The 13,450-nt window shown below is 42.7% G+C and overlaps 1 protein-coding gene across 5 annotated transcripts in view; it reads left to right on the top strand.

Annotated features, from left to right (window-relative positions):
* col27a1b (collagen, type XXVII, alpha 1b) overlaps positions 1-13,450 on the top strand; it is a 653,616-nt gene that overhangs the window by 180,661 nt on the left and 459,505 nt on the right. For all 5 annotated transcript variants that reach the window (XR_011956099.1, XM_072565909.1, XM_072565908.1 and 2 more), the window contains exon 4: positions 6,613-6,666. Coding sequence is in view for 4 of the 5 variants with exons in the window: in XM_072565909.1 (XP_072422010.1) it covers positions 6,613-6,666 (54 nt within the window). In the remaining variant the exon portion in view is untranslated. The remainder of the gene's footprint in view (positions 1-6,612; positions 6,667-13,450) is intronic.

The raw sequence follows: 13,450 nt of genomic DNA on the forward strand, positions 1-13,450 counted from the left end.
TGTACCATCTGCTCCTCAATTTGGTGCAAGTAGATCTGGGATCTCCATATCTGTAAACTTTGAGATTTTGGATTTTCTCACCCCCTGCTATAAACATCCACTTCATGACTGCATGCCTATGAGGTAACTGGAAATAACAGGAACCATGGATAGTATAGGCCCATAGCACAGTGATGCAGTGGCAGTGTCCCTACTGTAGATTAGAAGGTCTGGGTTCAAGCCCAATTATTTCCAGTGGTGAGTAATAACAGTTTTGGAATAATTTGACTCAAAAATCCACGGAGCAGGACTGCATTGATTCAGGTTATGTAGAATTAGATTCATAGAATTTTACAGTACAGAAGGAGGCCATTTGACCCATCATATCTGTACCAGTTCCTGAAAGAGCTTCTCAGCCAGTCACACTCTCCAGCCCTATCTCTAAATTAATCAGTTTTCAAATATATATCCAGCTCTCTTTTGAAAACCTTCCATGGAATCTGCCTCCCAACACTTTCCCAGGCAACGCATTCTAAATCCTAATAACTCTCCGAGTAAAGAAGTGTCTCCTCATCTCACTCTTAACTCTCTTGCAGGCAATGTTAAAATTGTGACTCCTAGTTATTGAAACGCCAACTGGTGGAAACAGAATATTGCTTTTTACTGTAAAAATTATTCATAATTTTGATCACCTCAATAAGGTCACCTCTTAATCTTCTCTGCTCCAAGAAGAATAAGTTCAATTTCTCTCATCTTTTCTTATATTTAAAATCCTTAATTTGAAAATTACGTTGATCTAGCTGCAGGAATGGCTCAGAAAAGACATACACAATCAAACAAGCAACAGTTATCAGGAGACTGCCTGGTTCGAATCCTTTGTTTGTTTGAAATAACTGCCCTCTGAGTTAAGGTGCCCTGAATTATATCACACTTAAACTTTAGCCCTTAGCCACAGAAGGTCAAACAAACTGACTCGGGCTGTAACTCTGGTTGCTATCCAGCAACTTCCTCCTCGGAACAGACACCCAGAACACAGGAACAATTTTAACTTTAATCTTCCCGATTGCAGCTGTAGCTGAAGAAACACTCGCATTTTTATCGCTGTGATGAGAATCATCACCCTGAGAAGAGACATAGCAAAGGTAGAAATTAACATAATGTGCTTTGACACTACATCAAAGCTTGATGTAGTTCAACATGAAAGGAAATCTGAAGGAAATGGAGATACATTGTATGCATTGTAAACTTATAAAATATTAATCTTCAAATGAGTACCATGTATGATATTTTGCAGCTGCCCCCATTGTACATAGTTGATTAAAAGCTTTGCATCTAGAGTGTAGCTGTACCGTTCAAAGGCATCTGGAAACGGGCTGTCTGAGGAGTTCCAGCTTGAATGTGTCATGTTACCTCAGGGCAATCGTTTCAATCAATCATTTGTTTTGTTTTGGAATCAAATGCCCAAACATGAACAAGTGAAAGTAATAATGAGTAACGAGGAACCCTTTGGAAAGCAGCACCAGCAACAATAGAATCATCAGCAATATCTGATAGCTACTTGAAGTAATAAATGCAACATTGCCTAAGGGCACTTCACAGGAGTATTATTTGTCACTACACCATGTTGGAAGGTGTAGAATCGTAGAGGCATAGAGATATACAGCACAAAAACAAACCCTTCAGTCCAAATCATCCCTACCGACCAGATATCCTAAATGAATCTAGTCCCATTTGCCAGCACATTGCCCATATCCCTTTAAACCCTTCCTATTCATATACCCATCCAGATACCTTTTAAATGTTGTAATTGTACCAGCCTCCTCCACTTCACCAGCAGCTCATTCCATACACGCACCACTGTCTGTGTGAAAAAGTTGAAAGTCACACGACACCAGGTCCAACAGGTTTATTTGAGATCACTGCTCCTTCATCAGGTGGTGACTTTGTCCACCCCAGTCCAACACCAGCACCTCCACATCATGAAAAATTTGCCCCATAAGTCCCTTTTAAATCTTTCCTCTCTCACCTTAAACCAATGCCCTCTGATTTATTACCTTGTCTATTTACCCATCTATGCTCTTTATGATTTTATAAACCTCTGTAAGGTCGCCCCTCAGCCTTCTACGCTCCAAGGAAAACAGTCCCAGCATATCCAGCCTCTCCATCAGGTGATTGTCCATGTGGAGTTTGCACATTCTCCCCACATCTGTGTGGGTTTCCTCCAGGTGCTCCAGTTTCCTCGCACAGTCCAAAGATGTGCAGGTTAGGTATGTTGGACATGCTAAATTGCACACAATGTCCAGTGTAGTCTACGTGGGTTACAGGGATTGGGCTGTTAGGTGGGTCTGGGCAGGATGTTCTTCGGAGGGTCGGTGCAGACTCGATGGGCTGAATGGCCTTCATCTGCATTGTAGGGATTCTCTGAAAGAAGGCGGAGAGGAGATTTTATTGAGTTTCTCAAAATCACGATGGGTCCGGACAGAATAGATTAGGAAGAAACTATTCCCGTTTTTGGAAGAGTTAAGAAGGAGAGTGCAGATGTTCAAAGTCACTGGCACACAACAGTGGGATTGATGTTTCCCACAGCAAGTGCTGTCTGTAAGTGCTGCACGAGAGGCCGGTAGAGACAGGTTTGATTGAAACACACCAAAGCAAAGGAGACTGTTAGGTAAAAAGGAACAAAGTGCAGGGTTACAGAGAGAAGGCAGGAATCTCATGTGTGCTGGTGAGTTGCAGATTGTTGAGATGGAGTTACTGTGGCAACATTCATGTTGCAGTCTACAGCACTGGATAGTGGAGGCTCTAGGCTTTCTTCGATTACGTGATTATCTTCTTCTGCTGCCATAGCAAGGCTCTTCAGGTGAATACACAACCTGTTTGGCCACATTCTCAACATGCCTGCATTGACCGTTGAGGCTGGGACTTGAGTTTCCAGCTAAGAGGCAGGGACACTACACACCACAGGACATGGGTCCTTGTGTCTCTCTGGAGAGACGAGGGATAAGAAAAATCAGGGCTGTGGGATTGCATCAGGATTGCAGGCTCTCGCCACAATCAGCAAGGTCAGTGACCAGCAGGACATGGAAAAGCTGAAAGAACTGGCCAGGAACAGTAATGACTGGGCAATAAAAGATGTGTAACAGATAAGCAAGGAGTAAAATGCCACAAATATAATTCCAAACTAAAGTGTACATGGGAAGTGCTGTCTCGCACAGACCCAGAGAGTATAAGGAGGCCATTCAGCCTATCGCTTTGTGCCAGCTCTCTGCATGAGCAAGTCACTTGGAGTCTTTTCCTTTCTTCTCTCTGTGAAACCCTGCACTTTGTTCCTTTCCACCTCCCAGTCCAATTCCCTTTGGAACGTTTCAATCAAACTTGCCTCCACCACCATGAATTCCTGACTCCTGGTCAGGAGCCCAAAGTCAGGTGAATTGCTGGTTTCGTGAAAAGCCAAAGTGTGGTTTGTTTGTTCTCTGACAGGTGGGGCAGTGAAAGTGAAAGTCATGGCCAACCCTCCCAGAAGGAGTTTGGAGGTGAGCTGGAAGAAAGACTGGTCTTTCTTACTTGGCATTTAATCAAAGTTCTCTAACCCTGTATATTACGCTTTTGGCAAGCTATCGTTTTGAGTCTAGCTGACTCTTCATTAGAGCTTAGCTTGCTCTCTCTGCACAAATGCTGCCTGACCCGCTGTGATCTCCAGCATTTTTTGTTTTCAGTTCAGGTTCCAGCATCTGCAGTAATTTGTTCCTACTATACTCTTGAGTTTGAAGCTCAGTATTAAATTCTATAACAATTTTCCATAATTTTCTTTAATCTTTCATGGGATATTGGGACCAGCATGTGTTCCTCACCCCCAATTGCCCTTGACCTGAGTGGCTTGCTTGGTCATGTCAGAGAGCAGCTGAGTTAACCACATTGTCGTGGAACTGGAGTCACACGTAGAACCACCCCCATTACCAATCTGAGAAGCATTATTGAACCAATTGCCAGTGCTTACATGGTCACCTTTATCCTAGTTTTGTTTTAAAGTTAATTGAATTCAAATTCCACCAGTTACCAAGGTGAGATTTGACTTGGTGTCACCAAAGCATGAACTTGAGCTTCAGGCTTGTTACTTTAGTGATATCACAATTACTGTGTTCCCATATTGTATATAAAGCTGATAGAAAGCTCTTTCCCCGGGCTAATGTAACCCATTTATGGAATAGCAGTGGCTACAAGAACAGGTCAGAGGCTAGAAATACCGCAACGAATAATTTATCTCCTGTCTTCCTAAAGCCTGACCACCATGTACAAGGCACAAGTCAGGGGTGTGATGGAATACTGCCCACCTGCCTGGATGAGTGCAGCTCCAACAACACTCAAAAAGCTTGACACCATCCAGGACAAGGCAGACTGCTTGATTGGCGCCACATCCACAAGCATCCACTCCATCTGCCACCAATGCTTAGTAGCAGCATTGTGTACTGTTTACAAGATGTACAGCAGAAATTCACCAAAGATCCTCAGAAAGCACCACCCAAACCCACCACCACTTCTGTCTAGAAGGATAAGGGCAGCAGATACTTGGGAATACCAACCTCTGCAAGTTCCCTTCCAAACCCCTCGTCATCCTGACTAGGAAATATATCGCTGTTCCTTCAGTGTCACTGGGTCAAAATCCTGGAATTCCCTCCCTAAGGGCATTGTGGTCAACCTACAGCAGGTGGACTGCAGCAGTTCAAGAAGGCAGCTCCCTGCCACCTTCTCAAGGGACAATTAGGGACGGCCAATAACTGTCAACCCAGCCAGCGATGCCTACATCTGACGAAATATAGATAAATTAAAAAAAGCTAAGTCATACAATTTTCCTTGCATGATAAACTTGTGTCTTTTGTGGTTGTTGTCCTTAAATTGGAGTGACTTTGTCTTAGTTTGGTATCCCCTGTAATTGTGAGCCATTTGCATTAAACTTCCAAATATGAACCTTTAATATATAATACAGTTAATGAGGGCCCCATCTCTGATCCCTGGTCATTTAACTTTTGTTACAAATGTACAAAGTTTCTATCATTCGGCCAACTCATTTATCTCCGGATTTTTCTTGATTCCCAAAACCTCAAACTTAAGTTGGCAGTACTTTATGCAGAATGCCGTCAAATGTTTTCAAAAATCAAGTTAAAAGTTTTTCCTAAAAAAAGTCATGAAGCTAGTTCAAACAGAATCCTGTTTTTCTGATTATATATTGACTGCTGTTCAGTGAGTTAATCCTGTAGGAAATGCTCAAGTCTACTTTTGAAGTTTGATTTCATGGCATCATTCAATATTGACGGGATTTATCAAAGATCTATGCACATGCGCACACAGGTTTTTCTGTTCCTATATCCTGTTTAAACCATTTCATTTACATTTTCTTTCCTCATTCTTCCTTCCAAATCGTACGATTTGACATTGTGCTGATGGAAATATTATCTGCTGTGCATTCAGTCATTTCACCAGCTTGTGTGTGCCTACCTAAAATCTGTTGCTCTCCTCCTCACTGCTTACTACAGTTCTGAAATTGTTCCCTGTATAGCCAAGTCTGTTAACATATCTCAAAATGCCATAAGAGCTAATCCTATGGTCACATTTACATGTGTTTTTAACTGTACTTGTAATCTGCTGCAGTGTTGATCTACCAAGATCTTTCCATTATGCCTTAATAAGTGATCTTTTTAATTTGATGTACCTGGTCTTGGATCCTTTGCAATCTGTAACATTGACAAGTGAAAATGTAACATTGATAAGTGAATGACTCACTCCCTAATTTCCCAGAGGCTGTAAAACATCTACCAGGCACAAGTCAGGATGGATCATTAAAGTAAAACAAAGACCTGCAGATGCTGGAGAGCTGAAATAGAAACAGAAATTGCTGGGGAAACTCAGCAGGTTTAAGGAGGGAGAAACAGTTAACTTTTCGAGTCCAGCGACTGGCTCTGAAGAACTACATAGTCACTCGGGTGTAATTAGAGATCATACAGGAAGCTCTAGCCTAATTTATCAGAATAAAGTCTGTGAGGCAAGGACTGTGATATTGTTTATCAGGAATGGCGTCAGAGCATTGGTACAGTGCAGGGTAGGCCATTCATCCCATCATGTCTGCACCAGAATAGACTCATTAATTGAATTTAAATTCTACCATGGTGAGATTTAAATCAAGGTCATTAAGAGTATTAGCTTGTGCTCCTAGATTTGGAGTGCAGTGACATTATGATTGCACCATTGCTAGGTACAGTTCCCATGAAGAATTCACAATTGATTTCCACCAAAGTGTAGTGACCCAAGACTCTTTTACAGCTGAACCTGACTAGAACCAATCAGCAATGGTGAGTTGCAAAAAGAAAGTAGCTTGATCATCACTGTGGCTTCTAAATCTAGTTCGGCAGCGTGGAGATTACTGGGTCGCAATGAATAGCCTCATTAATAGGTGACCTTGTCAAGTTTGTATTGTTTGCCTGAAAATTTCTAATGCTCTCCTGGAAAATCGAACTGATGTTCTGGCAAATAACCCATAAACTCTGTCAACTCAAGCAGGATTAGTCACTAATTGCTAAATTGTGAGATAGAATAATGACTGTATCACATTTCTAATAAATGTTAACTGTTTCTCTACAGGGTCCCTCAGGACCTCCAGGGTTACCAGGTTCACCTGGAAAACGAGGACCCCGGGTAAGTGCCTGGAAGATTTTGTTCTTACATTTCACTCATTGAACGTATAGGCTTGGGTACTAAACTCAACCAATAGCCAGAAACAGTGGGCACAGCTCTTTAGCGTCAGTATCGGTATTGATTAGCAGCGTGTGTATTGTCACTTCATTAAAATAAGTCGATCACCCTTAATTTAATCCCAAATTCATCTGGATATTCACTGTTAACCTGGTAAACATTTGCCCAGTTAAGAACATAGCAGGAACCCGTTTATCTTCCACAACTGGAGGGGTTGAGCTATAGAGAGAGGCTGAATAGGCTGGGGCTATTTTCCAGCGTATGAGGCTGAGGGGTGACCTTATAGAGGTTTATAAATTTGAGGGGCATGGTCAGGGTAAATAGCCAAGATCTTTTTCCCAGGGTAAGAAAGTCCAAAACTAGAAGGCATAGATTTAAGGTGAGAGGCAAAGGATTTAAAAGGGACCCAAGGGGCAACTTTTTCACAGAGGGTGGTGTAAGAAGGGTTATACCCGAAATGTTGACTTCTCTACCTTCTGATGCTGCCTGGCTTGCTGTGTTCTTTGAGCCTCCTATTTTGGATTCCAGCATCTGCAGTTTTTTTTGTCTCTAACTACGTGTGTATGGAATGAGCTGCCAGAGGAAGTGATTGAGGCTGGTACAATACAACATTTAAAAGGCATCTGGATGGTTATATGAATAGGAAGGATTTACAGGGATATGGACCGCATCCTGGCAAATGGGACTAGATTAATTTAGGATATCCTGTTGGTGTGGACAAGTTGGGCTGAAGGGTCTGTTTCTGTGCTGTACAGCTCTATGACAGTTTATTCACAAACCATAGACTGCTCAATCCTTCCGCAGATCAGCGCTTTTTCTAGTGGAAACCAGATATTTTATAAACCCACCACTCACAATCCAATCACTGAATTAATCTAAAAATTAAATAATCACTAAGGCACACCAGCGGCAGTGTAACAATAAAGAGGCACAGGATACTGACAACATTCCAGCAATAGTACTGAAGACTTGTCCCAGAACTTGCTGCTCCCCCTTGCCAAGCTCTTCCAATACAGTTACAACACTGGCATCTACTCGACAATGTGGAAAATTGCCCAGGTATGTCCTGTACACAAAAAGCAACACAAATTTAACCCGACCAATTACCATATAAAACCAAAAAACCGCAAATGCTGCAAATCAGAAAGAAAAACAGAAATTGCTGGAAAAGCTTCAGCATCCATGCAGAGAAAGCAGAGTTAATGTTTTGGGTCTGGTTCTGAGGAAGGATGTTGTCGAGGTCTTGTTGCGTTTGAACACAGACTGCTTCAGTGTCTGAGGAGTTGCGAATGGTGCTGAACATTGTGCAATCATCCCCACTTCTGACCTTATGATGGAACGAAGGTCATTGATGAAGCAACTGCAGATGGTTGGACCTAGGACACTACTCTGAGGTACTCCTGCAGAGATGTCCTGGAGTTGAGATGACTGACCCTCCACAAGCATAACCATCTTCCTATGTGTCAGGTATGACTCCACCCAGAGGAGAGTTTGCCCCCTGATATCCATTGATTCCAGTTTCTCCAAAGGCTATTTGGCTTGGGCTGACAAGTGGCAAGTAACATTCAAAAGCCTGGCCATACTATCTCCAGTTTCTAGATGAAGGGCTTATGCCCTGCTCCTCGAATGATGCCTGACCAGCTGTGAGTTTCCAGCACCACGCACTTCGACTCTGATCTCCAGCATCTGCAGTCCTCACCTTCTACTGTCTCCAATAAGAGACAATCTAACTGCTGTGCCCTTATTTCCACTGGTGTTACGGGCAGTAAATACTGCTAGCGATGCTAATATCCTACAAGTGAATAACAGAAAAGGCCAGGGAAACAAGAGAGGGAACTAAGTCAAATTAATTCACTCCAGGCCAAGTGGTGCCCAACTCTCTCAAAAGGTGTTGATGAGGGGACTCACTTTTTAAAAAAATATTCTTTATCAACCTGCTCAGTGATGTTATCATATACCTTCTAAGTAGGTGGGAGTCAAACCCAGAATTCAGTTATTTTTTAAATATCCAGAAGTGCTATCACGTACACCTGTATGGTTTTTCCTTCCACCAAATCATCCGTGGTATTGTTCATCTATGAACCACCACCAGGAAATCATCCATGTTTCCCATTGTTTAACTTCTGCGTGGAGCTCATTAAGGGCAACAGAAACCAATTTTCCTTTAATATTTTCCTCATCAATCTGTTCAGAAATGGTGTTATACATTTCTAGAGTGAGGTGAGACTTGAACCTGGATCTCCTAGCTGTGAGGTAGGGACATTAACACTGCACCATGGATCCTTTCAGAAAGCAGGTCTTTGATATTTGACAGACCTCTGAAGTGAATGGGACCGGAACCCAGCTCTCTTGGCTTTGAGAAAGGGACAGTACCATTGCGCTACAAGAAATGTGTCCCAACTAACATCAGCTGCTCTCAGGCCTACCTGGAATATGTTGTTATTCACAGCCAATTAGCTCATCAAATGCAATATTATCATTTATGCTTTCTCTGATAGCAAAATACTCCAGAAAAGCCAATTTGACACACCTAGAGAATAGGTAATGAGTGGGGCAGTAAAGCATGTCTTAAGGCATAAGTGGTAGAATCCATACCTGTAAATCAGAGGATCTGGATTCAAGTCCCACCTCCCCAGGAGTTGTATTACAATTTGACCAAATAGTTGTTTGAAATTGTCTTATCATGATAATTTCACAAATGGCGTCTATAAGTTCTTTTTTGGTCCTTGCTTTCTGTTTAATTTGACCATATTTTCTCATGGTCTATCCAACAATGTACAGGGTGCATTGCTATAATGCAGCAGTAGTGTTCTTTTGCAACTATAGAAAATCGCGCTATGGAAAACCGCTACAGAAAATTGTGCTGTGGAAGATAGCTGTAGAAAATTGCTTTACCTGTTCAGTTGAAAGTTCATGTTATTCAAACAATGTTCCCAATTTGTCAGTCGAATTATAACCAATTCGCATTGACAAAAAGCGTGTTACACCACAACGATCTGCACAAGATACAGGCCAGCATGGAATGATCCCCACTTAATGAATGAATGCAGCTCTGCACAGCACTCAGGAAGCTCAACACCATCTCGAACAACAGCTTCATGTCCCCACTTCGTCCATCCCAAAAAAAAGCACCGAACATTGTCTGCCTGCAGCAGACTTCCATTTGTAACCTTTCTGCAGGCATTTGGGGTAATAAGAGAGGAAATCTGGGCTTGGTCTTCATTTTTGAAGACAAATTGAAAGATTTCGGCAGGGCAGTTGAACCCAGATAGAAATTGATAGTGTATCTGTGATTCGAATGGTTGGTGTTCCTCCTTGTTTGACCCACATAGACATGTCTGTGCAATTTATATCTGTGCCATCCATAAGGTTTCAAATTCTCTTTGATGCACAAATGGACAGAAATCCCAACGCAAACTGTTGTAAGGCTGTATTCTTCCAAGGGCCACCTTCCCATAGGTTGGCAAGTATCTTTATGGTAGGTGTTTTGCTGCCTTCCCTCCTCGCTCTGCCGCTCAGGGTGCTTGCAGGATCTTCATAGAAAGATGAAGAGGGCAGAGACCAGACAGAGCAGGGCAAATGTTTGACTGGGCCCATTCACAGGAGGTTGGAACTGAGCCCTCAGGTTTCTTTTCAGTCAGGTTTCTGCCACCCCCCACAGTCAGGCTCAAAACCAGAAACTCAGCAGGTCTGACAGCATGGAGAGTATGGTGCTGGAAAAGCGCAGCAGGTCGTGCAGCATCCAAGGAGCAGGAGAATCAACGTTTCTGGCATAAGCCCTGCAACAGGAATGACTCTTGACTCTGATCTCCAGCATCTACAGTCCTCACTTTCTCTTAGATCTGGCAGCATCCATGGACAGAAAGCAGAATTAATGCACATCTCTTCAGTGCACTTCTGTTCAAAGGATGCAATGTGTTGACTATGCTTTCTCTCTCCATTGATGCTGCCAGCCCTGCTGAATTCCTCCAGAAACTTCTGCTTTTGTTACAGTTTCCTGGCATCCAGAGTTTTTTGGTTAATTTTACAATCAGACTGCTCCTTCATCTGGGAAGTAAGTATCAGGCAGCTTTAGGCCTGTGGAAGGAGGAGGGCAACAACAACAGGAACTCAAGTCATCCTAATTCCCCAAAAATTAAAAAAAAAGGTTACAATTAAATTTTTTGGTGTCAGCAGCCAATATGGACCACATACATAAGAAAACTGGAGGGAAGTATACACAGGCCTGAGATAGGTTGACTCCCTGGTTAGTCAGGAATCAGAGTTTATCACGGGAATGTGAAGTTGAAGGTGCCGTCATGGAATTTTCTAATTCTATTCTATAAAATGATCAGCCATGATAGTGAATGACAGAACACGCCTGAAGGACTGAATGGCATACTCCTGCTCCAGTGTACATTTGTATGACGCCTACTTTTTTTTTCACGGTAGCCCAATTTCACTGCAGGGTCCTGAAACATTCTCTAGGCCTCTTATTATCACCTGCAACCTTGCCCACCTCTCTCTCCCACTCCTGCTATGGACTGCAAAACCAATGGATCCTCAGACACTGAATGTTGTTCCCTGAAATTTGATCTTTTGCTTTAGTTTATTATCTGAAAAACAGAAGCAACAATCTTCAATATTCATTTCCCATAGTTTTGCCCATCTTACAGCTGCTTCATTTACCCAGGATTGGAATGCACATAAACGAGAAAAACTGGCCCTTGTGCATCACGTAATTTCAAGATACAATAAAACAGGTTCTCATTTCTGAATTCTCAGACTAAATGCAGCCTGGTCGAATGTTTTTTTCTCAATGGACAATGCCCGTTTGAGCATTCAGTGCCACACCTTCTCACACAGAAACCGATCTGCTGTTGTCAGTCATTGGAAAGAAATCATAGAATCCCTACAGTGTAGAAACAGGCCTTTCAGCCCAACAAGTCCACACCAACCCTCCGAAGAGTAACCCACCCACACCCATTCCCCTACCTTATATTTACCCAGACCAATGCACCTAACTTACACATCCCTGAACACTATGGGCAATTTAACATGGCCAATTCACCTAACCTGCACGTCTTTGTGACTGCGGGAGGAAACTGAAACACCCGGAGGAAACCCACGCAGACAAGGGGAGAATGTGTAAACTCCACACAGACAGTCGCCTGAGGTTGGAATTAAACCCAGGTCTCTGGTGCTGTGAGGCAGCAGTGCTAACCACTGAGCCACCATGCTTCCCTATTAAATGACTTGATGCTGCATCTGAAACTAGGATTAGGCCAAAATTGTGTCTGTATGTGGTCTTACCTCATTTGTTTATCCTGTACCTTGCCAGGCAAGCGCTGTGATTTGTAATTGAACTGTACGTTTTATTAAAACTGATGTAATCGTGAGGTGCACATAAAATTGTGAAAATAGCATCATAAGTAACTGGGGAAAAATGCACACTTTTACTGCAACAAATAAAACTTAAACAAATACTAGTGGGCAGTTATCCATATGGAATATTAAACTAAGTCGACGTAAGAACACAGGCAAGTTTCCAGTGAAATACTAGGTCTGACTGGGTACATAGCTTTACATAAACCTTCTCGTTTCTCATCTCCATCTATAGAACTCTAGAATATTTACAGCACTGTACAGGACATTGGTTAGGCCACTTTTGGAACACTGTATGTAATTCTGGTCTTTGAGCTATAGGAAGGATGTTGTGAAACTTGAAAGGGTGCAGGAAAGATTTACAAGTGTTGCAAGTGTTGGAGGGTATCAGCTATAGGGAGAGGCTGAAAAGGCTAGGGCTATTTTCCTTGAAGCATTGGAGGTTGAGGGAGTGACCTTATATGGGCTTATAAAATCATGAGAGGTATGGATAGGATGAATAAATAAACAAGGTCTTTTGCTTGGCATGGGGGAGTCCAAAACTAGAGGGCATAGATTTAAGGTGAGAAGGGGAAAGATTTAAAAGGGACCTCCGGGTCAACTTTTTCATGTGGAGAGTGGTGCGTGTATGGAAAGAGCTGTGAGAAGAGATGGTGGAAGCCAGTACAATTATAACATTGAAAAGGCGTCCGGATGGGTGTATGAATAGGAAAGGTTTAGAGGGACATGGGTAAAAGGTTGGCAAATGGGACTAGATTAGGTTAGGATATCTGGTCAACATGGATGAGTTGGACCGAAGGACCGACTGTGCTGTACATCTCTGTGACTCTGACAGAAGGATCCCAATCAGGTGCAAAGTAGGTCTCTGCAAGAATCATTCACCTACTCTCAGTCTCACCACTGTTTCTCCAGACCCTGTGATTTTATTTTGTTTCTTCAGGGTTTGAGCTAATTCCTTTCTGACAGACAGGATTTGATCGACTTCCATAGCACTGAGCTGATGGTGATACACTGGCAGTATCAGTGGGCTAGTGAGACAGGGAGGAAGAGTTTCCTGAAGAAGGGTTTATGCCCAAAACGTCGATTCTCCTGCTCCTTGGATGCTGCCTGACCTGCTGCGGTTTTCCAGCAACACATTTTTCAGCTAGTGAGACAGGGATCCAGGCTAATGTTTTGTGCTCATATTCCACCACAGCTGCTGGTCATAAAGCTGTCATCGATTGTCGTTAAAAGTCCACCAGGTTGGTCCGGCTCATAACAACTATTAAGACAGTAAGAAATAGGAACAGAAGTAAGCCATTCGGCAGCTTGAGCCTGCTCGACCATTCAATAGGATCATGGCTGATCTGATGTTCCTCACGTC

The sequence above is a fragment of the Chiloscyllium punctatum genome, chromosome 49 (assembly GCF_047496795.1).
Source record: "Chiloscyllium punctatum isolate Juve2018m chromosome 49, sChiPun1.3, whole genome shotgun sequence".
In the NCBI taxonomy this organism is placed as follows: domain Eukaryota; kingdom Metazoa; phylum Chordata; class Chondrichthyes; order Orectolobiformes; family Hemiscylliidae; genus Chiloscyllium; species Chiloscyllium punctatum.